This window comes from Girardinichthys multiradiatus, chromosome 11 (assembly GCF_021462225.1).
Source record: "Girardinichthys multiradiatus isolate DD_20200921_A chromosome 11, DD_fGirMul_XY1, whole genome shotgun sequence".
NCBI classification, from domain to species: domain Eukaryota; kingdom Metazoa; phylum Chordata; class Actinopteri; order Cyprinodontiformes; family Goodeidae; genus Girardinichthys; species Girardinichthys multiradiatus.
Window position 1 is genome coordinate 23175140 of NC_061804.1, and position 26517 is coordinate 23201656.

A 26517-nucleotide genomic window follows, 5' to 3' on the forward strand; every position below is an offset into this window, starting at 1 on the left:
CAATAAATATTTATTGTTTATTTCACTGTGCACTTTGCACGTATTGTTTGACACAAATACTGGTTTTTCTAGTTTCCCTCACCTCATTTTGCACTACTGTATATAACTTACACTGGAAGCTTGTATTGACATTTAATGGGGCTAATTATTATTGACTCTAGTTGAGAGTGAAACAGAGGGATAGAGAGAGTGCCTCTCACTCTACTCTTCTGATCTGCTCCAATCTGGCAATTAAAAAGCATGTACATTTTTATATGATAAAGTATATATTAATAAATGTAATTATACTCTGCTTGGCCAGAACATTATGACCTTCCAAAGGAATTTTTACCCCTTGTACATTAAAAGATTTTGTCAACCCAAACGTTAACGTATTTTAACAAGATTTTATGTGTATACCAAAAGAAAGTAATCATTGTGATGTTGGATTCTGAGTTGGCAAGAGTCCAGCTGTATGTAATATAATCTCAGTGTAATTATAGCTGTTATGTGATGGCCTCAGAGGTCTGTCAACACTAAAACTATTAGTCGTACACTTCCCAAATCTTGCCTGGAAGAGTTGCATAAAGGATGCTGATGTTTAAAGAAATCCATAACCACTCCTATTTAAAGTTTGCCACAAGCCACGTGAAAAAACATGTGAAAAAGGTAAAGTGGTCAGAGGACACTGCAACTTTTTAGTCTTTATACAAAATGATATGTGTGGAGGAATGCTAACATCACACATTACACTGAAAATACTATACCCATCCTCAATGGCAGCATGCTGGGGACAGGGTTTTTTTTTCCACAGGGATGGTGATGTTGAAGATGGATGGAGCTAAATACAAGGCAATTCTAGAAGAAAACTTGTTAGAAGGTGCAAAAGAGGCAGAGGTTGGGGCAGAGGTTACCTTTCAGTAGGACAATGCCCAAAGCATACAGCCAGAGCTAAATTTAATTATTTAATTCAAAGCATATTCATGTGTTGTGATGGTCCACTTAAAATACAGACCAGTATTCAATTGGTAGTCTGTGGCAATACATTTAGTCAGATGATAAGCTATTTTGCAAAGAAAAATGGACTAAATGTTAAGTTTCTGGATGCTTAAAGCTGGTATAGACACACCCCAAAACACTGTAATTACAATAAAAAATGTTCCTACAAAACACTGCCACAACAGGCCTCAAAACAAAAATACAACTTGTTTCTGGTCGTTTTTCTTCAGCTTTACAATGATGCACCACTTTGTGTTGATCTACAAAATCCCCAAAAAATACATTGACGACTGTGGTTGTACTACGACTAAATGTGAAAAAGTTCAAGGGGTGTATATACTTTTGCAAGGCACTGTATCTTGTATTAATATAGTTCCATTTATTTCAATCTAAACACCTCCACATAGTCAGATCATTAACAAAGAACATATGGGGATTTACTTTGCTTGGAAGGATTTGTGTTCTAGGCCATTAGCACCCTTTTTGCCCTGGGAGTTGTGGTTCAAGGTTTCTGTGGATTTGCTATGCTTCCCTCATCAGAACGCATCGAATTGTTATCTGGAGAGTTTGACAGCTCAATGAACACATTGAAGTCTCTGTCATGTTCTTTTAGCTCCTTCCCAAGCAGTTATTCTTCAGGTCACCTAGGTGTACCACTCACAAGGAGGCTCAGCCATGACAAGGTTGATCTGAAGAAAGCACAGCAGGAATTTGGTAGTAGGTAATAGTTTTTCTTTAGTGTTTGCGTTTTTCATATGCTTCAAACTTTAAATAAAACCCCCTCCCTTTGTTTAAATAATGAATTAACTATAATAAATCCTCACTAAGGTCTTATAACTGCCAGACGTGTAGAATGAAGAAATTGCCTAAATGGAGCCTGTCAGACAGCATGAAGTAGGCTAAATTAGGTCAAAAAGCAACACATCATGCAAAAAGCAATAACACAGAGAATATGTAAGGGAGTTCTGGCCATATGTACGTATGAATGTAGTCTCTGAAAGACTTCTGTAGCTCTGCTTGGTGTCATTATTCACTTTGGCGTTAAAACTTCAGTGATGAGCATCACAGACAGTGAGAACGTTTATTGAGTGCAGATTTTCCAGGGGAAATCAAACTGCTTGTTATAGCAGAAAGTAAAGGGAGTGAAAGTGAAGAGAGGAAGAAAGAGGATACAGGGCAAGTCTGGAGTGCATAAAAAGTGTCAGAAGAAAATACAGCTTTCTTCCTTCAAGGCTCTTTTTATGTTTTTTTTAATCTTGCAGTTATTTGTTGTTTTTCTCCTCTAACGTAATACGCATATAAAATACCAGAGCCTTTTTGTCCCAGATGAGAAGATTCAATTAAGACACACCAAAGTTTTTCTCTATAAAGTTTGAAAATTATGTGTGAAAATTAGAAAGAATATCTTTTGTTTATCTTCTTTCAACATTTGTCTTATATCAGCCCTGCTCTTAGTTTCAAAACAGGCTCTTTGATGCATCATATGCAGGGCATGCCACTCCTGTTGTCTGGAAGATGTTCTGCTGATAAAGGCCTTCTTTACCTCTATTTGAGATTTAGATGTTACTTTCATTTCCATTAAGGTACTGATCAAAAGAAGATGGCCATTCTATCAAAATAAATGTTGGATACTTCCTGACTTATATTCGTTGCTGGCTGAACTTTATACAAAAATTTGTATTCCTGTCATTAGGTAGGGAGGACTAAAGCTGCCCAATTTCTCATTGGACGTCGGTCAGGGGCTCCTCTATTAGTGCGCTTTACAAGTTCTGTATTTGTCACAGTCAAGATAAAGTACTTATTAAGTCACATGCAGACACATTTAAGAAGCACACATTTCACCTTTATGAAAAATTAATAGGCTGTACCTTTATGTCGCGTGCAAAGCAGTTTCTGAAGAGAGAAATGATGGTGGTATTTTTTAATCCTTCTTGGCATTGATCATTTGCTGGCATTAATTAGATAGTTAGATTACTAACATGTTTCTCATGAATGGGGATGTAAACGAACCTGACAGATGATGTAGAACCTTGCTGGGCTGCAGAACTTCTGGATTAAAAAAACGTGGTATAACCCTTAAGTTTTTTTTGTCCATTCTTTGAAGTGTGTTATTTATGGTGAGAATGGAGGCTGTCAAGTCAGATTCATATTGAATCCGGTGAATGGTGGCTGTCGGTTTTAAAGTTCAAAGAGCTTTTGAAAGAGCCGTCTCTGTTTTCCTTGTCTCTCTGTTGGGACTATCTGACAGCGATGAGATGTGGTTTGAAAAGGACACGGTCAAGGACGACAGGGCAAGCATGTGTCTCAGCAAACACTTTTACTATGCATTGCGCGTGTCCTGGATTGGCTGCTTAGTCCTAATCTAACTCATGTTTTTCCCGGTGTTAACACCTGATTTGTGTGCACGTACATGGGGAGTTTGTGGCTGGATGGATGGCCAAGTTAGACAGCATACCTATCATATGTAATACAAAATATGTTTCACATAAAATTCATATAATATGTTTAAGTATATAAGAGTTCAGGGTGTGTACTGTATTAGAGATTCACTGATACGGATTTTCCTTGGTGAAAACGATTTCTGGTTGTGTTTGAAGGCCGACCTGCCAATTCTGAATTTGGCTGATTCCGTTTCGTTACGTTTTGTCATAGTGACAGCAGTTTTGAATGTGTTTTTTCTTTTCATATACTCCAAAAAAGTAAGTAAAGTGCATGCTGTGTGAGTTCTTAGTTTTGATGCATTTAATGAATAGGAAAATTTTCAACATTTGACTGGAAAATTGTCTGATTTTGATTTCAGGTCAATTGATCTTTAGCATGTATGAAATGGTCAGGATATAGTTTTTTTCAGAAGGACTTTTGGAGAAATATTTGTCAACATATTGTTGTGACTGTTTAGATGATATTAGATGAAATCTGACCTGCTTTTAAACTGAGTGGTTGAATTTAGGCACAAAATTGTGCAGGGATAGTGAATACACTCAGTAGAGGTGGACTAATATGGGTTTTTCAGAATTTTCAAACTTCATAAATCAGGGCAGTGGATGGCTGATGTTTCAGGTCAATATCTTTTTTCTAAATTCAGCCGATAAGTTTATTACATATCTGTCTTTTTTGAGGGATACAGGTAGATATATAGTAGTAGACAGGAAAGACTTGACTGTACCTCTATAAACCTCTGAAACGCTGAAGCCGCAAGCTGAAACTGTGAAGCTACAGCTTTATGAAGACTCTCTAATAATCAGCATTATATCGAGGCTAGTGTTCCAATGATCATTCTTTGAATTACTCATCTGCAAAAAAGGTAAATAGTGACCAAATTTGTGGGCCAGCTGATGGTATAAATCTGCCTCAAGCAACATGTGTATTTGTAACACACAGTTTCAAACAAAGTTTAAGATATATGAACCTCCAAGAATTAAAGCCACAAGTAAAAGTAGCCATGAACTCTTGAGTTCTAAATGCACTTCTGTGTGGGTCTGGAACTGTCATGGCAGGTGAGGTTTTTGCGGGACCAAAGTGCAGACAAGAGCAAAGCAGCAGCATTGTGAGTTGATGTAAGAATTTAATAATAAGAACCAGTAACTTAGAAATGCAGGCAGGACATGGAAAACACAAGCAGGTCTAAGAACATGGAGCGGTGAACAGTCAGGGTAGAATGGAGTGGAGAATGGACCAATAAACACAGGGAGTTAATCAGAGGGGAATCAGAATCAGCTTGTGGGAGAGAAAATGAAGGTAACTGAGGGAGAGTGACTAATTAACACTGATGAGCAGGGAGCACAGGGAGGTAACATCTAAGTGAACTGAAATAAGTAAACAATGACACTGCCAAAAACAAAAACAGGGAGGAACCAGATCTTTAAGGAAATACAAACTAAAACATCTAACATAGGAATCCAGGGAAGTAACAAAAACCTAAACTCTAGAATGAATCTATTAAACCTAAATGAACTGAAATAAGGTAAGTGAAAAACATGGCCGTGCAGAGACAGTAAACAGAACACAAACTCAAAAACCCCAAACACAGGCAGATTATGACAGGGACACTTTGCTGCAGCATGGTTTGAATAAAAACGATACATTTGGCACATCACTATCAGCAACTCAAGGTCACAAACATTCGCTTAAATACTCTTAAGCAGATATTTATTTGTATTTATTCTAATAACTCTGTAAATAAGTTTGTCTTTTCAAAGGGACACTAATAAGCAGGAGCATATCAAGATAGAGTCTTGGCTAATCAAAGAAAAATCAAAGAAATAGGTCTGGTAGGAATGTTTGGGTTTCGATAACCAAGACCCAGAGTAAATGATTATTTGTTCTCTTTGCTTAGCTCTAGTAGACAGATCATATTTATCAAGCATCAAAGCAAATCTGTTTTTGTACTTTTACTTTTGTACTGGTACTTTTGTTTTGTATAGCTCAGAAATGTGTCATCTACTTTAATAAGTATTCACATTGCTTGATGGTATGTATAATTTGGTTTGGATATTTACATAAATATGAGTTCATTAATGCAAAGAATAATGACCACATAAACCAATAAGGCTATAGAAATCCTCCTTTTTTAGACTATTCCTTTTTAAGAAAATAATGATTTATTTTTTTATTATTGCAAGAAATGTCACGTTTTTTTTTTAAATCAATTTTTACTCGGGAAACCTAAGAAACTAAGAGCAGCTGTACTTACACAGACTACATTTGCAATTGCAACGTAACCATAAGAACTTAAATGTGCAGCATTTAAGTGATTTTTCTTTTACAAATGTGTCTGTAGTGGGTTAGCTGTATTGTATTACGCAGAGCTACTGCATTTTGTCAGAGAGTAAAAATAATCCATGACAAGATGGGGACCAAATGGAGCAGGATGTTTGCGTGTGAGAAGCAAGTACAGGTCCTTCTCAAAATATTAGCATATTGTGATAAAGTTCATTATTTTCCATAATGTAATGATGAAAATTTTACATTCCTATATTTTAGATTCATTGCACACTAACTGAAATATTTCAGGTCTTTTATTGTCTTAATACGGATGATTTTGGCATACAGCTCATGAAAACCCAAAATTCCTATCTCACAAAATTAGCATATCATTAAAAGGGTCTCTAAACGAGCTATGAACCTAATCATCTGAATCAACGAGTTAACTCTAAACACCTGCAAAAGATTCCTGAGGCCTTTAAAACTCCCAGCCTGGTTCATCACTCAAAACCCCAATCATGGGTAAGACTGCTGACCTGACTGCTGTCCAGAAGGCCACTATTGACACCCTCAAGCAAGAGGGTAAGACACAGAAAGAAATTTCTGAACGAATAGGCTGTTCCCAGAGTGCTGTATCAAGGCACCTCAGTGGGAAGTCTGTGGGAAGGAAAAAGTGTGGCAGAAAACGCTGCACAACGAGAAGAGGTGACGGGACCCTGAGGAAGATTGTGGAGAAGGGCCAATTCCAGACCTTGGGGGACCTGCGGAAGCAGTGGACTGAGTCTGGAGTACAAACATCCAGAGCCACCGTGCACAGGCGTGTGCAGGAAATGGGCTACAGGTGCCACATTCCCCAGGTCAAGCCACTTTTGAACCAGAAACAGCGGCAGAAGCGCCTGACCTGGGCTACAGAGAAGCAGCACTGGACTGTTGCTCAGTGGTCCAAAGTACTTTTTTCGGATGAAAGCAAATTCTGCATGTCATTCAGAAATCAAGGTGCCAGAGTCTGGAGGAAGACTGGGGAGAAGGAAATGCCAGAAGTCCAGTGTCAAGTACCCACAGTCAGTGATGGTCTGGGGTGCCGTGTCAGCTGCTGGTGTTGGTCCACTGTGTTTTATCAAGGGCAGGGTCAATGCAGCTAGCTATCAGGAGATTTTGGAGCACTTCATGCTTCCATCTGCTGAAAAGCTTTATGGAGATGAAGATTTCATTTTTCAGCACGACCTGGCACCTGCTCACAGTGCCAAAACCACTGGTAAATGGTTTACTGACCATGGTATCACTGTGCTCAATTGGCCTGCCAACTCTCCTGACCTGAACCCCATAGAGAATCTGTGAGATATTGTGAAGAGAACGTTGAGAGACTCAAGACCCAACACTCTGGATGAGCTAAAGGCCGCTATCGAAGCATCCTGGGCCTCCATAAGACCTCAGCAGTGCCACAGGCTGATTGCCTCCATGCCACGCCGCATTGAAGCAGTCATTTCTGCCAAAGGATTCCCGACCAAGTATTGAGTGCATAACTGTACATGATTATTTGAAGGTTGACGTTTTTTGTATTAAAAACACTTTTCTTTTATTGGTCGGATGAAATATGCTAATTTTGTGAGATAGGAATTTTGGGTTTTCATGAGCTGTATGCCAAAATCATCCATATTAAGACAATAAAAGACCTGAAATATTTCAGTTAGTGTGCAATGAATCTAAAATATATGAATGTTAAATTTTCATCATGACATTATGGAAAATAATGAACTTTATCACAATATGCTAATATTTTGAGAAGGACCTGTATATTTGTGCAAGAGTTGTTAAATTTGACCACAGAAACATAGTTTTGAGGAAGACCAAAGCATATTGTAAACAAGCAACATTTTTGTGCTTGAAACAGAGTTTAGAGAGAGAGCAGTGAAACATCTGAGACCGAAAAAAAAAGAAACCTATTCATAATTAAAAAATGCATGCCTTATGTTTTAGAAGGAAATGTCTCCTATACAAGGCAAAATTGCACTTTACAGATTCCAGGTTTGTTCAGGTTTGTACTTGATGAACAAACTATGTGACACTCATAACCATACACACTGTACTGTTATGGCTAATATGAACTTTAATAACTGGACTTTTATTAGTATAACATGTTTAGGTGACAGCAGTCTGCAGTTCATATTTTTTAATTAGCTTGGCTAGTTTGCCTAGAGTGAACTCTGTAAATAAAACAAATGCACCCAAATGGATGCAATGATGTCAGTGTCACACACTGTCATACAATTGGGTGGAATTACTGCTACATTTAGCAAGAGAGCAAAAAATAAAATAAAAAAATCCATGAACAGATAGGACAAGCCTAAGCAAGAGGTTTGACTTCGAGTGGTATGATGCAAACCAGAGGAGATACTATTTGCTAAAGATGCATTAAATAAGGCAGAACAGAGCATATTTGTAAGCAAAATGTTTTGGAGTGTGAGAGCAGAGTTTCAAGGGGGGAAAGTACAACATCTGAGACTGAAAACAAAGAATTCTGCTCTTAATGTGTGCTCTTGAGTATTGAAGGAAAAGCTCTGCCATACAACCAGAAGTTTTTTTTGTATGTATAGTTTGTTCAAATTTATTTTAAAAAACTGGGACTTATAATCTCACTCTGTTGTACTAGCATGTCATATGTGAGGTCAAAAAACTGGAAAATGTTAGCCCATGAAGGCATGAGTGTTTCTGTGTCATTTCTTAAAGTTTAGACAGTACTGCATGACTGATTTATATATATAAAAAAAGAGGCTCACAGTTTTTATCTATTGTGTTTGTGTTCTTTTTGTCCTTGAAAAGGTCACTAAAGCTGTCAGCCACTCATCTTCCTCAAGGCCACTAAACACGCCTCAGTCAGGATGTATGAGTGTCTGAGCGTATTTTGTTTGGTGCTGGGCAGTTCAGAGTGTGTTTAGCACTGAGTGAATAGCAGTGGGAGCAGTATGGTCAGCTGTGATTAGCTGTAGAGGGGCTGAAACATTGAAGGTGACTACAGCGGCACCACTAATGCCTGTGAATGTCACTGAAGCCAGGACACAGAGTTAAGTTTAAATTTGCCTCTTTGCCACAGGAAGCTTAGTATTCAAAGACTTTTCCTACGAGACCTTTTAAGAATGCATTCCTCTGATAATACCCAATCTACATTCCACCCACCTAAAAGACATGTATCGGCATTGTCTAACCAAGACACGACTGCGTTAATGTTTCTGTTTTCCTCAACAGGGGTGATTTATACTACTGGCAACTTGGATTGTGAGACCAAAAACTCCTACTGGCTCACTGTGTATGCCAGAGATAGAGGGGTTGCTCCCATGTCAGCTTCAGTTGAAGTCTTCATTCAGGTAATGCTGACACTTTCTATTATATATAGTGCATGCATAATATCAAATGTAGGGGTGTGACAATACATCAACCTTATGAGACAGTGGATGATACTAAGTTCAAGAGAATAAGATGAAATTAGATTTTAAAAACATTTTGGGATAACAAATAGTCAGAATAAAGTAAAACTTTCATGGATTACTATGCAAGAACCCACAATCAGTGTGGAATGATTCAGTCCAAGTTTGTCTTAATCTAAGGTGGTTTCAGTGTCAAGACAGCAATGAAAATGCTCCCATTTTCTTTTTTCCACAAGGCTTTACACTACCACTCAAAAGTTTGGGGTCACCCGAAAAATGTCATGTTTTTCCAAGAAAAGTTACATTTTATTAATCAAATAAGTTGCAAAATGAATAGAAAACGTAGTCAAACCATTGTTTAGGTCAGAAATAAAATTTTGCACTTGAAATAATAATTTTGTCATACAACTTTTGCTTTTATCAAAGAATCCTCCATTTGGAGCAAATACAGCTTTGAGACCTTATTTGTTGAGGTAATCGGAGAAAATTTAACTCCATCCACTGACAGTGTCATTGGGTCATTGTCTTGTAGAACAAAATTGGCTCCAATCAAGCGCTGTCTACAGGGCATGGCATGGCATTGCAAAATGGAGTGATAGTCTTTCTTATTCAATATTCCCTTTATTTTGTCCAAGTCTCCCACTTCACCAGCACCAAAGCATCCCCCAACCATCACGTTTCCTCCACCATACCTGACAAACAGCATCAAGCACTTCTCCAGCATCTTCTCATTTTTTCTGCATCTCACAATTGGTCTTCTTTGTGATCCAAACACCTCAAACTCATATTCATCTGTCCATAACACCCTTTTCCAATCTTTCTTTGTCCAGGCGTTGTGTTCTTTTGCCTATCCTAACCTTTTTCTTTTGTTGCCTAGTTTCAGATACTGCTCTTTCTTTGCTACCAAGTATGCCAGCATCCTGAAGCATCCAGCATCACTGTTGACATTGAGACTGGTGTTTTGTGGGTACTATTTAATGAAGCTGCCAGTTGAGGACCTGTGAGGTGTCTGTTTCTCAAACTAGAGACTCTGATGTGCTTATCCTCTTGCTCAGTTGTGCCCTGGCGCCTCCCACTTCTCATCCTATTCTGGTTAGAGTCTGTTTGCCCTTTCTTTGAAGGGAGTAGTTCACACTGTTGCATGAGATCTTCAGTTTCTTGGCAATTTCTCTTCCGGGAAGGCCTTCATTACTCAGAACAAGAATAGACTGATGAGTTTCAGTTGAAAGTTCTTTTTTTTCTGTCCATTTTGAGACTATAGTTGAATGCACAAATGCTAATCCTCCAGATACTCAACCAGCCAACTGAAGATCAATTTTATGGCTTCTATAATCGTTATAACAGCTTTCAGCTATGCTAACTTGATTGCACAAGAGTTTTTAAATGATCAGTTAGCCATTTAACATAAAACACTTGGATTGGCTAACGAATGTGCCACTGGAACACGGACGTTATTGTTGCTTAAAAAGGGCCTCTGTAGGACACAAAAGTACAACAGATACTAAACAGGATGACCTGTTTGAATTTTTCCACTATCAACACCTATATAAACATTACAACAAAGAACAGGCGTATCCTGCTATTATGGTCATTTACCACATATCTCTAGACTGTATTTCTAAATAATTCAATGTTATTTTAATTGAAGAAAGTTGTGCTTTTTATTGAAAAATAAGGACATTTCTAGGACACCCCAAACCTTTGAGTGGTAGTGTGTAAATCTACAGTATATTTTTTTTAACTCTCTATTCAGTGTTGAACTATTAGATTAAGGTGTGACTACTGTTGCCCAGATTTAAAAAAAAAAGGCCAATAAAAATAGCCCATCAATAGAATTCTAAGAAGCAGATGCCAACTACAGGGCTGTTAGCAGCTAACTGTTAGCTATTCGTTGTATTCTCATAGTACTCGTACTCGTTCTTGTCGTCTTCCACTTTATCCGGGACCGGGTTGCAGGGGCAGCAGACTCAGCAGAGACACCCAGGCGTCCCTCTCCCTAGACACCCCCTCTAGCTCCTCTGGGGGGATCCCAAGGCGTTCCCAGGCCAACCGAGAGACATAGTCCCTCCAGCGTGTCCTGGGCCATCCCCTGGGCCTCCTCCCAGTGGGACGTGCCTCGAACACCTCCCGAAGAAGGCGTCCAGGTGGCATCCGGTATAGATGCCCTATCCACCTCAACTGGCTCCTCTCGATGTGGAGGAGCAACGGCTCTACTCCGAGCCCCTCCCGGATGGCCGAGCTCCTCACCCTTTCTCTAAGGGAGTGTCTGGCCACCCTATGGAGGAAGCTCATTTCAGCTGCTTGTATCCGGGATCTCGTTCTTTCGGTCATGACCCAAAGTTCATGGCCATAGGTGAGGGTAGGAACGTAGACCGACCGGTAAATCGAGAGCTTCGCTTTTCGGCGCAGCTCTCCCTTGACCACAGTGGACCGGCACAGTGCCCCCATTACTGCGGCAGCCGCACCGATTCGTCTGTCGATCTCCCGCTCCATTCTTGCCTCACTTGTGAACAAGAACCCGAGATACTTAAACTCCTCCACTTGAGGCAGGAACTCCCCTCCAACCTGAAGAGGACAAGCCACCCTTTTCCGGTCGAGAACCATGGCCTTGGACTTGGAGGAGCTGATCTTCATCCCAGCCGCTTCACACTCAGCTGCGAACCACCCCAGCGCATGCTGTAGGTCTTGGCTAGAGGGGGCCAGCAGGACCACGTCATCTGCAAAAAGAAGAGACGAAATCCTCTGGTCCCCAAACCAGACCACCTCCGGCCCTTGGCTGCACCTAGAAATCCTGTCCATAAAAGTTATGAACAGGACCGGTGACAAAGGGCAACCCTGCCGGAGTCCAACATGCACTGGGAACAGGTCCGACTTAGTGCTGGCAATGCGGACCAAACTCCTGCTCCGGATGGCCCCTAATAAAGGGCTCCGATTCCATACTCCTGGAGCACCCCCAACAGGGCATCATGAGGGACACAGTCGAATGCTTTCTCCAGGTCCACAAAACACATGTGGAGCGGTTGGGCAAACTCCTATGAACCCTCGAGTACCCTGTAGAGGGTATAGAGCTGGTCCGGTGTTCCACGGCTGGGACAAAAACCACACTGCTCCTGCTGAAGCCGAGGTTAGACTATCGGCCGGACTCTCCTCTCCAATACCCTGGCGTAGGCCTTACCAGGGAGGCTGAGGAGTGTTATCCCCCTGGAGTTGGAACACACCCTCCGGTCACTCTTCTTATGAAGGGGAACCACCATCCCAGTCTGCCAGTCCAGAGGCACTGTCCCGACCGCCACGCAATGTTGAAGAGGCGGGTTGCTCCTCACAGGTCTCGGCCGGCCGAGGCCATCCCCCTGTGGGCCCACCACCTGCAGGGGGAACCGTGAGGGACCAGTGCGGACGAAGGTGGAAACCTTGGCGGCCCGATCCCCGGATGCTTAGGCTGACTCTAGGAATGTGGAATGTCACCTCGCTGGGGGTTAAGGAGCCTGAGCTTGTGCGGGAGGTCAAGAGATATCGACTAGAAATAGTCGGGCTCGCCTCCATGCACAGCGTGGGCTCTGGAACCTATCTCCTCGAGAGGGGCTGGACTCTCTTCTACTCTGGAGTGGCCCACGTTGAGAGGGGGCGGGCTGGGTTTGCTTGTTGCCCCCCAACTCAGCCGTCTCGTGTTGGGGTTTACCCCAGTGGATGAGAGGCTCGCATCCCTGCGCATTCGGGTATATATCATATAATTCTGCTTAAAAAATAACAATCAAAGTTAGGAGTAGTTACTGTAGAAGGCATAGTGCCAACAGCTGGATCTTCCTCATGACTTCTGGCCATTGTTGTCATTCAGGGACAGTGTATTCTGCAGTTCCTGCTTTCCTACACATATTCTCTTTGACACTGCAGGGCATATAAAAGGTTTAGGCATGTTTAAATTCTTGAAATTGTAATAGTACAGAAAGACAATTTGTTCTGCATCAGATATCTCCAAATGGATAACTGAGCTAGAAATTACACTAAGCAACTATTTCTGCAAGGTGTTGCTTGAATAAAAAGGTTCACACCTCATACAGCTACTATGATGTATCTGACAAACATTTTGCAGATGTATGTTAATCAGATGTTTGTCTTGTAAAGTGTAGTGAGATGGTGTTTGTTGAGAATTGGCATATAAATAGACTGATTTGAAATAAAATATGCAGTAGCGGTCACTTATATTTAAACCCCGGTAAAGCCTTGAAATAAATCTTTCTCCAATCTTTTATTGCACAAGCAATCTGATACTAAAAATGTTAAATAAAACCCAAAATAAATAAAAAAATATTTTCTGTGGTAAAAAAAAATGTAATTTTGTGAAATCATTGTTTCAAACAAAAACATAATCTATAGTTATTGATACTCCTTTTGTGTTCAACCCATGTTGTGCCAATAGAGGACTTAGTTTTGCAATACATTTCACAATGTTGCAACATACAGAGATGGTGGGCTTTGACCTTTTCTCCATAATCTCTTTAAATCCTCCGGTGCCCTGAATCTTCTCCTACACATGTTTCTCCTTTGCTCACCCCACAGGTTTTCTGTGGGATGTGAACCATTTTTGTGTTGATTTAGCCATATATTTTGAATCGCTATTCTGCTGAAAGACCGAATGACAACTCGTTACATTTTCTTGGCAAAGAGCAAAATTTTTTTCTTAAAGGTCCTGGTATTTTAAAAAGTTCCCAATTTTAACGAGGTTCTCAGGGCTCTTGGAAGAGAAACAGGCCTACATCCCAGATTCTCCAACATACATGATACTTGGCATAATGTGGCTTTCCACAAAATACTCTTTTGTTTCACACCATACCTATACCAGAGGTGACTGTTGGCAAAATTACAATATTTGACTCAGAAGATTAGATGTTATGTGGTTTTAAACAAGTAACTTTTTGCTCGCAGCTAGAAATGTTTTAGTTGTCTGTTAAAAGGTCAGACTTTTTTGTCAGGGATCGTTATTCACAGCTTGTCAACATATTGCTGCCAGCTAAGCTTTTTATTGTATATTCTTGGGGAGTATTGTAGCTGAAGTAAGAGTAACATAGCAAAAACTATACATGTGTTACTATTTTAGAGCATTGTGCTGAGCACTCTGCCTCTGAATGAACAAATACACTCTGGAACATTCTTTGCCTCTGCTTTTGATACAAAACAATCTGTTGTCTCAAAACTATAATACATCACTGTTAGAATACCACCCACCCCTTTTGGGTATGAAGTCAAAAGCATATTAAAGACAGGCAGCCCTTTCTTGCCTTGGGGTTTTCGAGTGTAGTGATCTGATTGGATGCTTTACTCCTGGCCTTTTCATCACAGACGAAAATTGAGAAATTAATCTCGAGCAGGTGCTTCTCATTCACCGACTAAACCATCTTGGCTCTCTGAGCCTCTCAGCAAACGCTCAATCAACTCTCTGTTTCCCATAAATATTGCAGATCTATGCTGTTAGGAGGCAAATCAATTTACTGTGCTTTTAATGTGTGACATGTATAACATTTTCGGGTAAATAAATTTCCATGTTGTGATTAATAACAGATCAACACAGACTTGGGCTCCTTTGATTAGGAAGCACTCCTGAAATCTGCAAATACATTTCTTCATCCGCTCATGCCGATTCAGAGGGTCATGTTTTATCAATATTGTCAGTTTAGTTCCTAACACATCAATTTGCAACAGAGATATTGTGGATATTGAGAAAAAAATGCAAACAACACTGCTTACACAAGTTCAATACCAAATCTTTTTTTTTTTCTCCTATTGTTATAAATTCTTATTGTTTCTCCATCAGATTGAAGATGTCAATGACAATGCTCCGCTCACCTCAGACCCCATTTACCACCCAATCATCAAGGAGAACTCTCCGAAGGATGTGTCAGTCATTCGTATTCAAGCACAGGACCCTGACCTTACAGAAGCACCCACCCGTCTGAGTTACCGCATCTCTGCTGGGAACCCACAGAATTTCTTCTCTATTAACCCAAAAACCGGTAAGGTTCACAGACATGGGATGCTACATTACTCAAACACATCTTAAGGGTAGCAGGATGATTGATTATGGGACTGCACGGTTTAAGGAAAATATTTAACTGCAATCCTATTTGTAAAAATTGCAATAACAATATCGATTAAAATTAATGCTAATTTTGGGACACTTTGCCACTCTCCATGAGCCTTAGTATGTCAACCACCAGAGGCAGGTAATGTAGCCAAAAATTATACTCAAGAGTAATGGTACTTTAATATATTTGTACTTAAGTAGAAGTAAAGTAGCCACACAAAAGAGTAGAAAAGTGTCTAGTAAAAAGGTTACTTACAACATACTTTAGTAGCACAGTTTAATCTGATTTAATTTGTGAAAGTGATGAAATCATACAGACAAAATATTAAATTATGTGCAGGTTATGATACTCAGAATAATAAAATAGTAAAAAAAAGAAAAACACATCATTACTAAATGACATATTCTGGCAGAAGAAACACACATTTCCAAATCTCACATACAAATCTCTACAACATAAAACCTTTAAATACCAATGCTTACAGTAGGTACTGTATACATGTTACAATAGTGCAAAGTAATTCCAGTGACAAATGTGTACTGTTTACTGTATATTTACTTGACCTCCAAATGGCACAACAAGCTCAGCGGATAGAAAATAACTTTAGAGCAATGAAGCTTGCTTACAAGCCAGAAGTCTCACCAGACACAGACATGTGGTGGGTAGAGTACCCAGAAATTTTACTCAAGAAAGAGAAGTGTTACTTCAAAACAAGTAATATTACATAATATGTAGTGTATCAAAAAATTGTTTTCAAAAAGTAAATGTAACTGTTAAAATTTAACTAATTACTACCAACGTTAGAGTCTACTCTGCTAGACTAATATGTTATAGATATGCAACGTGTAAATCAGAATCAGAATCAGCTTTATTGCCAAGTTCGTACATACAAACAAGGAATTACAGTTATATAACACAGATATATAACTGTTAAACACATAACAGTTGAAATAATAGATCACACCAAATATTGGATTCAAGCAGTCCTTTGCCAATGCAATATTGCACACACTGATATTGTGTTGAGGATTCTGATTCAATTTACTGTGGTGCTCTAATTGATTGGACGTTAGGTAAAAGTGGCATAAGTCTGAGTCCCTTGAGTAAATTTTTACAGGAGTGGGGGGAGAACATAGTTACATCATATAGATTTGAGGTCAGACTCATCATCATGACTGTTTGTGAATGAATCATCTGAATGAAAATATTGTTGAGTTTTGGCATTGACCTGAATATTTCTTCCGTTTGTGCTTCCTTTGTGCTTTTCAGTCCAAAGAAAACTGTTTTTTGAATGTTTTTAAATCTCACTGTTTACCTGAGAAGTTCTTCTGTCCAAGTACGGTCATTTCTAAAAACCCAACATAAAAACATTTGAAAAAGAAAACTCAATGTTTTCAAACTAGAAATTCACCAATCAATAAGCAAGATAAGCAAGATTTGGCAGTTTCCTATGTTTGGTTCTAATTAGTTCTTCCTCATATAAACTGGATCTGTTTGTTTAGTAAAGTGTCTTGAGATTACATTTGTTGTGAATCTGTGTTATATAACTAAATTGAATTGAACGAATTACTTAGAAGAGTCATCACCCTTTATCTTGAAGGTCAGCCATTAAATGCCCTTGTCATCCAACGCTCTAAATCCCAAAAGGTACTGATATGTAGGAAACAAAGGAAAAAAACTAAAACAAGGTTAACAGAACAACAAATTAATAAACAGTTTGTCAGTGGTGTCAGTTGAAGGTTTCCTCATCCACCTAAGGCTTAAGTATAGGTGTAATTTTTATTTAAAGTAAATTTAATTACCTTTATTAGTTTCTAAGGGCACATGAGGACCCTCCTTAGCCGTTTACATGCAGATTAAAAGCGTGTAAAAATGTGGAATGTGCCTGTCGCAACTATGCATTCACTTGGACCAACTTGGATCACCTTTCAATTTAAAAGGTACCATCAAAAAACTCCTCCTACAATCAAGTTTTTTCCTTGTCACACTATTGCCATCTGTGTTTAATTTGAATGAAGAAGGAAGACACAGTGTCAAATTATGGCCAGCATCTCTTTGTTACAAATTTGACACTTAAGCATTTGCAATTTGATCACCAGACACAGCAAGGCCAGCTCTTACGCTCGTATACTCTCTGTGTTCTGCTGGAACAGAATCTTAACAACTGCGACTCAAATACTGCAGCAACGTAATGTCACAGCACCTAATCTCCTGCTACGCTATGCTGACTGCAGTGATAAACATTCACTCACCTGCCATGCTGGATGCTTGAAACTGATGGCTTGCCATACCTTTGAATCATTTTGGCTTATAAATACCTGACCATTTGGTGGCAATCACAGAGTACTGATATGTCATTCCCAGATGGTCAATTCATAAGGTGATGTCAAAACAAAACACTGTAAATTTTACACCCTTGATCCTAATAAAGCATGCACTATTCAGAAGGAGAGACCACAAAAGTGATATATTTACTTTGAAGACATGAAAAGACTTGAAGTTTCACAAAATCCCCTTTATTTTCTCCTGTTTAGGCTGAAGAAACACACAGTTTTCTTTATACCAGCATACATGACAGGATAGGAAACAGTGGGACAGCAGATTAAGGGTTCATTCAGGTCTGTCATGCTTTCTTATCTAGACTCAGGCTGCTATAGCCACCAGCAGAAATGAGAAATGAGCCACAGAGGGCTGCTTCTCATGCCACTTCCACGCCTCAATTTGGATTTTCCTAAATCTTGTAATAGACACTGTCTTAAATAATATGACTGCAGGTAGTTGTTTTTTAATATTGTGCTGCAGAACCCTATGTACACGTCTCTTACATTCGCTCTGAAATATGTTTTTGGGCACTCTAGTGAAAGGAATCAGAAGTTTCCTGACTTCTTTTCAAACATTTTATGTGACCTCACAGTTGACATGATTTGTGCAAAGTTCCTCTAACATCCGCAAATTTCAGATTTCTCATACATATTTTAACAGGCTCACAAAAGATGATTTAGACAGCAGCCTGTTAAAATGACAAATGTCACAGCACTGTGCCTGAACATCCTTTCTAACTTTTAATCTTCTGGGGGAAAAGATTGAACCACTGTCAAACATTGTTTTGATTCTCTACCTTTTATAGTTTTGGTCTAAAATAATAAAAAAATTTAAATCTTTTGTTCTTTTCAATTACTAATCAAGTCATACAAAGCTGTCACTATGTTTGTGTAAAACACAAACTATCTTAAGGAAAGAATCTGATGTATGTCATTTCAAGCTGTCAAATTTGAAGTCTACACATGCCGCTGTGGATTCTAAGCAATGGCTGACATTTACATTAAAGAATGATGCTTTATATAGTAATGTTTTATTCAAATCCCATACCTCAACTCCCACCCAGTATTGTGAGGTCTTTGTTGCTGCCCTAGATTACATTTTAAGTGACTCAACAAACATCCAAAGGCATGTATTAAGCTTTTTTAAACTGATGCATATTTTACACTCAGAGAACTGTCAATGTAATGATCAGAACCAATGTCCTATAAGTAACATGTAGCATGTCAACTATCAGGGTGATGTTAAAAAAAAAGGAAATTCCTAATGGTATGTGTATGCATGTTGAAGCTATAAATCGAAGGTGGTGGCTCCATTTGTCATTCTGTACTACTGTTTGAAAATGCTTTTGTGCATTGTGGCTGTATTATTGACATTATGTTGTGAAGCAGACTGAACCGGGGTGAGAAGGCTGATATTGATCCCATTAGAGACATTCTGGCCTTCACTCTCTCATTAATACAGTATGTAACCTGCACCCAACACAAAGGCATTCTCTTACAGATCGCGTAGCTGCAATAATGAGTCAGTGAGTTTGTTGTGATGCATCCCTCTGATGCGATTAGTGTTAATGCAGGTGCAACAGCATATCGAATCAATTTGTTATTCGGCAGATTAGAACGCTCACCAACAGCTGTATGTATGAATAATGTGTGTCTGGGTGTGTATGTGTGTGTGTGTGTGAGAGAAAGAAAGAGACATAGTGTGACAATTGAATCAATTGATTAATTGTTACATCATTGTATTAGAAAGGGAGGTTCAACTGCAAACAGTCAAAAAGCATTATCTCACAACAACACACCGCTGTATGAAAATAACATTGTCTGCATACATATCTGTGCTGTCAGTTGTGTCCCAGGGGAGCGTTTAGCCATCTGAGCCCTGATGTCTCTCTCTTTCAAACAACTCAGTGTTTACTCAACTTGCCTGTTATTCATTACTTCATGAAAACATATTTATAATATTAATGATATTTTAATACATTTTAATTAACATTCAAGGAAACTGTTCAGATTAGTTTCAAGCAATAATTCACTCTAAAAGAAGACACTGGCTCCCAGCAGTTTATTGAAATGCACTAATTTCTTTTAAACAATTTTTCGTTGTTAGAAAAAGGTGGTTTGAGTTTCCTGCTTATTTATGTGTATATAATGAGGTCAATGGACTTTCTATGTATTGATTTTGACATTTCTACTGAAGGGAGAAAGTGAATTGATTTTTTTTTATATATATATATATATAGATATATATATATATATCTAGATATATAGATATATATCTAGATATATCTATAGATATATCTATATATCTAGATATATCTATATATATATATATATATATATCTATATATATATAGTTATAGTATAGTCAGTCAGGGGAAGCTGGTGCCTATCTCCAGCAGTCTACGGGCGGGAGGAGGGGTACACTCTGGACAGGTTGCCAATCTATCGCAGGGCAACACACAAACAACCATGCACACACTCATTCACACCTAATGGCAATGTAGAGAGACCAATTAACCTAACAGGCATGTCTTTGGACTGTGGGAGGAAACCGGAGTACCCGGAGAGAACCCATGCATGCATGGGGAGAACATGCAAACTACATGCAGAAAGACCCCTGGCCCGGAGTCGAACCCAGGACCTTCTTGCTGCAAGGCAACAGTGCTAATCACTGTGCCACCATGCAGCATAGTTAGTTTATGCACAACATTTTCATCTGATGTATAATCAGTGTTGCGCTGAAAAGCTTTGGGTTGGAAGCCATCTTTCGGCCGCTACTATGGCCATGTCATGTCTGACCACCATAATCTACATATCCTTCTTGGTCAGATATTAATCTGAAATAGGAAGCAGTACTTTGTCAACTCAGAGGTAATTTTTTTTATTGTTGCACCAAAAAGAAACAATTTAAGGAATTTCCTGCGAACAGTATGTTAATGTTCCTAGAGTTAAAAGAAGTAAATGTACAATATGTGGAACTGGATAGCTATAATGTGGAGGTAAATAAGTGCAAGGACATATACTGAAAATGGATAAATTGATGGTTGGGGTTCTTTGATGAATGAGCAACATTAAATCCAGTAATATTCCAGTCAAGTTCTTGCTGTTGGCCATCTGTGGCCATTAAATGGTCCATTAAATGCAAATAGATGAATGAGACTGTTCTCTTGGGTGCATTTTGAGATAGATCTATAATTGGGTGTAGCTTTAAGCTCCTTCCCCCAGGATATTTTGCGTTTTGAGGACCAAATGTGATTTTTAAATGATTATTTTATTTCTTAATGGAAATAGCTCTCAAATCCAACCTGACCTGGCAAAAAGGAATTTGCTTCCTTTGTTAAATCATGAATTAACTGTAGTTAAACACATTTTTGGAAAGCTGAATTTGATTCCAATAGTCTGGTTACTGACCGACCTGTAAAACCAAGAAATCACCTATATAGAACTTGTCTGACTACATGACGCAGGATAAAATAAATCTTAAAAAACCAGATATCTTGCCCCAATGTAAAGAAAATTCAACAACAGATAAGAAACAAAGTCACTGTGCTTCTGTGTTTTTTTTAGTGTATATGTTCTGTGTATATGCTAAGGCTGCTCACCTTAGCCATGTTCTGCTGGAAGTTCCCAAGACTTTTGGTGAACTTTTGTTCACTGATGAGACTGAAGGGGAACTTTTGGAAGGTGTGGATCACGTTATATTTGGTGTAAAACCAACACAACATTTTAGATAAAGAAAATCAGACCTACATAATGGTAGTGGTAATGTTTGGGACTGTTTTAAGGGCTTCAACAATTGGATGACTCGCTCTAATTGAAACCATAAATTGTGCTCTGTAAGATTATTAGTGAGAAAGTCTGGTAGTCAGTTAGTGACCTTAAGCTCAAGCGCACTTGGGTTATACTGCATGACACTGAACCAAAGAATACCTGCAAGCCCACTTCTGAAAGGCTAAAAGGTCGGGATCCAGATGTGATGCTCATTTTTGATTGAGAACCCTTCTATGTGGTTGAACTGAACCAATTCTACAAAGAAGAGCTGCCGGATTTCTCCACAGCGATGTAGAAAGACTTATTGCCAGTTATCAGAAACACTAGATGGAAGTTGTTGCAGCCGAGGCACACAACCAGTAAATGATCTACAAAGTAGACAATAAATTGATGTGGTTTCTACCAGAGAGGTTGCACTACAAACCAGGCCTAGTGCTAGGGCTGGTTTTAACTGGTTTTATAAAAGAAAGAGAAATGCCTGTGGTTCAGCCATAAAAACCATCTCCTCTGGTACATCCTCTGTATTCTTAATTTATGTTGATGATAGTTTACTTTTACAATAATCCCAATTTATCTCAGTTTTCCTGATGTTTCAAGTACTTCACATACCAATGCTATTTTAAATCTATGTGCACTCTATAGAGAAGCTCCACATAAATGAAAAACCAACTGAACTCCTACTGGGTGGTTGCACTGAGTGGGATTACTTCTCCTCAAAGATGGTAAAGAGTTCAGTGAAGATAGTCTTTCAGTTTTAGAAAAACTAAAATGCAACACAAAATGAACTTTAGATTGTGGCATCTGTTCAATCATTTAATCAATTTGATCATTTTACTTGAGCAAAAAGGTTTATCGAAAAGAACAGTTTTGAGCCTTGTCTCAAAAAACAAGATTGTCTGCTATCTTTCTTTAGGCAAAATACCGAATCATTCTAAGTCTCCTAAATGCTCAGTGTGTGGTTACTGAGGAGAAACCACTGCTTCACTTCTTCACCACATAGTATCAAATGGAACAATACAATGGAAGTAAACTTCTGAATTTGAAGAAAGCCTTTTTTTGTAAAGAATCTCAAATTTGTCTGGTATTTAGCAAACAGAAAGGTATTTGTTAATCCTAACTATTATAAAACAGGAAAGGTTTTTGTGAGACAGTGACAGACAGTGTTTGTTTATACAGTGTATGTAAATGTGCAATTTCCACTGCATCATCTGAGAGGTATAACTAACCTAGTTTTCAAAGGAATCTGAATGACAGGGAAAGTGGGAGAGAGTGGGAGACATATTCAGTCAAAATTACTTCTTCCTGTTTACAAAGTCAGAAACATTCTTTGTACCATTGTGAAGATTATTAAAGAAATTGTAACTGACTGATTTGCTTTTGTGAGGTTAGTGTTTATAACATTATGAACCCAGCTCCTGAAATGTCTTTTTGAAGTTCCAAGTAGTTTTGAAAAGCTAAGTTTGGGGTGGAACAAACTAATGCATTTCTGCTTGCAAACTGTTATTTTGATGGCTTTGAGATGCAGCAGCAGTTCCCAAATTGCATTGAAGTTGAACTTTGCATGAGTAAATGTGCTGTGACAGTTTACAGTGCGGACTGTTGGAGTACGGCTGTGTGATTGACAGCGATTCCTCTGGGGTAAAAAAACACAACAGATATGTGTTGGCACAGGGTGTTAGATGGAGCTCTGCTTGTAAAAGCATATATGTTTGCAGAGTGTGTTGATGGAGTCCTGGTGGCTGTGTGCCCTTTAGTACTGGCCTCAGCTGGATATGATTGCTGTTAGATCAAGGAACTCACACACAATTAGATAATTGATAGACAGAATCTGTTTCTGATCTGGTTTAATGTGCGGGAATAAATACTGTATATATTTATACCATTCCTTCATCCACTTTTTCAGTGCAAGTGCACATTATTAGACATGGGGCATGTATCTCATGCATTATGATTGCAATCATAAATATATAACTCAGTGCAAGATGAATAATTAAAATGCAACAGTAAAATTACTATCAAAAATTGAGCTCAGTGACTTTTAGCTACACAGTTTCAGCACATTTAAAAATAGAAGCTATCATTCCTGTTTTTTATAGTCTCTAATACTAAAATGGCTATTTATTGTGCTATATTGTTTGGATTTTTACTGTTCATAGAAAATAAATGAAAGCATAAGAGACCCATAGTTTTGAGATAACTCTGAACTTTAATGTGTGTGTTAATATGAGGCTGTTCATTGGACCATCTCCCTACTTTATTTTTTGATTTATGTTTTCCTCTTATTCTTAATTAGAATAGAGTGTTGCTTAACTTCAGATATGCTGTGAGCTGTACATCATTGATTTCATCAGAGTTGTTAACTCGCACTGTATTCTGCTGAACAAGCCCCTCCTCCCCCTCCGGTTCCCCCTCCTATAGCTTGTGACCGCTGCTCTAGATTTACTTCTAATTTGCTTAATTGAAGTTAGCCTGCGTAGCAAGTCCAAGGTGACACTGTGATATGTGTGAGCACTGAAATGTGTGAGTGTATGTGAATGTGATTTCAGTTCATTCCCCGGGTGTTGACTGTGCAGTGTTTAAAATGCTCAAAGTAGTCCCATTTCATTTCAGTGCTTCATTACACAGAAACAAAAACACCACCACCATTAAGGTGCATTGACTTCAATCCCTCAGCACAAAAATCACCAAAAATTAATGACAGTTGTTTTGTGTAAATTATATAATATAACCAAATGTGAAAGCATTTATTCAGAATAGATAGATAGATAGATAGATAGATAGATAGATAGATAGATAGATAGATAGATAGATAGATAGATAGATAGATAGATAGATAGATAGATAGATAGATAGATAGATAGATAGATAGATAGATAGATAGATAGATAGATAGATAGATAGATAGATAGATAGATAGATAGATAGATAGATAGATAGATAGATAGATTATATCTTCTGATTCTTGTCCACCAAAGTATTCGGTTTGTTGGTCAGCAGCTGCCTGTCTGTCTGGAAGTCCCAGAGGATCTTGGCTCTGTTAATCTCAGCCCCTTTTACTTTGTGTCCCAGCAGGATTTGAGGAAATATAACTTGTACTCTGCACAGATGTTGCATTAAACTGTGTCATTCAGTTGATGTGACCCCTGCTAGCCTCTTAGTCCCGTACTTCTGTGTGTGGCATTTTCTTATGATGATTCAAATCTTTTTAAACAACTGGTAAAGTTATTTATTCAAACCTAATCTGAGATTCCTTTCAGCTAGATTCAAGTACTTGCACCGTTTTTGCACATGCAAACCTGGAGCAAACGCAAATTTACGTACAGTATACTGTATGTTTAACTTACAAAGCCCTTGTAAAGGGAGACCGGCATGTATGACCTTGCATGTATTTAATTGTTGATAAACCCATATTCAAGCCAGGGCAAAAATGTCAGATTCTTAAAGATTAGTGCTTTTTGTGATATGCATTAAGTGTGAAATATTAACCATAAAGTAACAAGGGTTACGCAAGGAGGGCATGGATGTCCCAAAAATTTATAATTAATCATCTTTCGTTGTCAAGACTGTCTAGTGCTTTTAAAAATAATGTATTTAAACTAGTAATAAATTGCATGTATAAATTAGTGCATGAACTCCTGGTGTTGATATGTATTATTCTGAATATAATATCTTTACATTAAGAAATATTCAAACAAGTACTGCTATGTAGATTAAGGTTAGCTAAAGTAACTCAAAGTAATTAAACCTTCTTTCATCAAAGCTTCAGTAGGTAGCTTTTGTAAACATTTATTTTTTACATATTTGATTAAACTGTCACTATGTCATGACAGTAGAGACAGATAGACAGTAGAGACAGATAAACTCTGAAAAAATCAAGCTCCTCTGGCTCCTCCCAGTGGTCCTATTGTCATTTGCAGAAATACAAATCGGCTGTGGTTGACTTGTAGGACTCCTGAGGCGGCTGACAGGTACCGTGGGGCCAAGCGTGCCGTGGCCCGGGAGGTGGCAGAGGCAAAAACTCGGACCTGGAAGAAGTTTGGTGAGGCCATGGAGAAGGACTACCGGTTGGCCCCGAAGCGATTCTGGCAAACCGTCCGGCGCCTCAGAAGGGGGAAGCAGTGCTTTGCCAACACTGTTTACAGTGGGGGTGGAGAGTTGCTGACCTCGACTGGGGACATTATCGGCCGGTGGAAGGAGTACTTCGAGGATCTCCTCAATCCTGCTATCACGAATTCCCTGGTGGAAACAGAGGCTGGGGACTCGGGGTTGGACTCTTTCATCACCCAGGCTGAAGTCACCGAGGTAGTTAAAAAGCTCCGCGGTGGCAGGGCTTCGGGGTTGGATGAGATCCGCCCTGAGTACCTCAAGTCTTTGGATGTTGTGGGGCTGTCATGGTTGACACGCCTCTTCAACATTGCGTGGCGGACGGGGACAGTGCCTTTGGATTGGCAAACTGGGGTGGTGGTCCCCCTACATAAGAAGGGTGACCGGAGGGTGTGTTCCAATTACAGGGAGATCACAGTCCTCAGCCTCCCTGGTAAGGCCTACGCCAGGGTATTGGAGAGGAGAGTCCGGCTGATAGTCTAACCTCGGCTTCAGCAGGAGCAGTGTGGTTTTTGTCCCAGCCGTGGAACACCGGACCAGCTCTATACCCTCTACAGGGTACTCGAGAGTTCATGGGAGTTTGCCCAACCGGTCCACATGTGTTTTGTGGACCTCGAGAAAGCATTCGACTGTGTCCCTCATGATGCCCTGTGGGGGGTGCTCCAGGAGTATGGAATCGGGGGCGCTTTACTAGGGGCCATCCGGTCTCAGTACAAGCGGAGCAGGAGTTTGGTTTGCATTGCCGGCACTAAGTCGGACCTGTTCCCGGTGCATGTTGGACTCCGGCAGGGCTGCCCTTTGTCACCGGTCCTGTTCATAACTTTTATGGACAGGATTTCTAGGCGCAGCCAAGGGCCGGAGGGGGTCTGGTTTGGGGACCAGAGAATTTCATCTCTTCTTTTTGCAGATGACATGGTCCTGCTGGCCCCCTCTAGCCAAGACCTACAGCATGCACTGGGGCGGTTCACACCCGAGTGTGAAGCGGCTGGGATGAAAATCAGCTCCTCCAAGTCCGAGGCCATGGTTCTCGACCGGAAAAGGGTGGCTTGTCCTCTTCAGGTTGGAGGGGAGTTCCTGCCTCAAGTGGAGGAGTTTAAGTATCTCGGGGTCTTGTTCACGAGTGAGGGAAGAATGGAT

The 26517-nt window shown here is 39.4% G+C and overlaps 1 protein-coding gene across 1 annotated transcript in view; it reads left to right on the plus strand.

The window, feature by feature from the left end:
• Positions 1-26517, plus strand: part of LOC124875918 (protocadherin Fat 3) — a 131868-nt gene that overhangs the window by 5572 nt on the left and 99779 nt on the right. Inside the window, exons 4-5 of the mRNA XM_047378341.1 lie at positions 8926-9044; positions 14914-15112. Of these exons, the coding sequence (XP_047234297.1) occupies positions 8926-9044; positions 14914-15112 (318 nt within the window). The remainder of the gene's footprint in view (positions 1-8925; positions 9045-14913; positions 15113-26517) is intronic.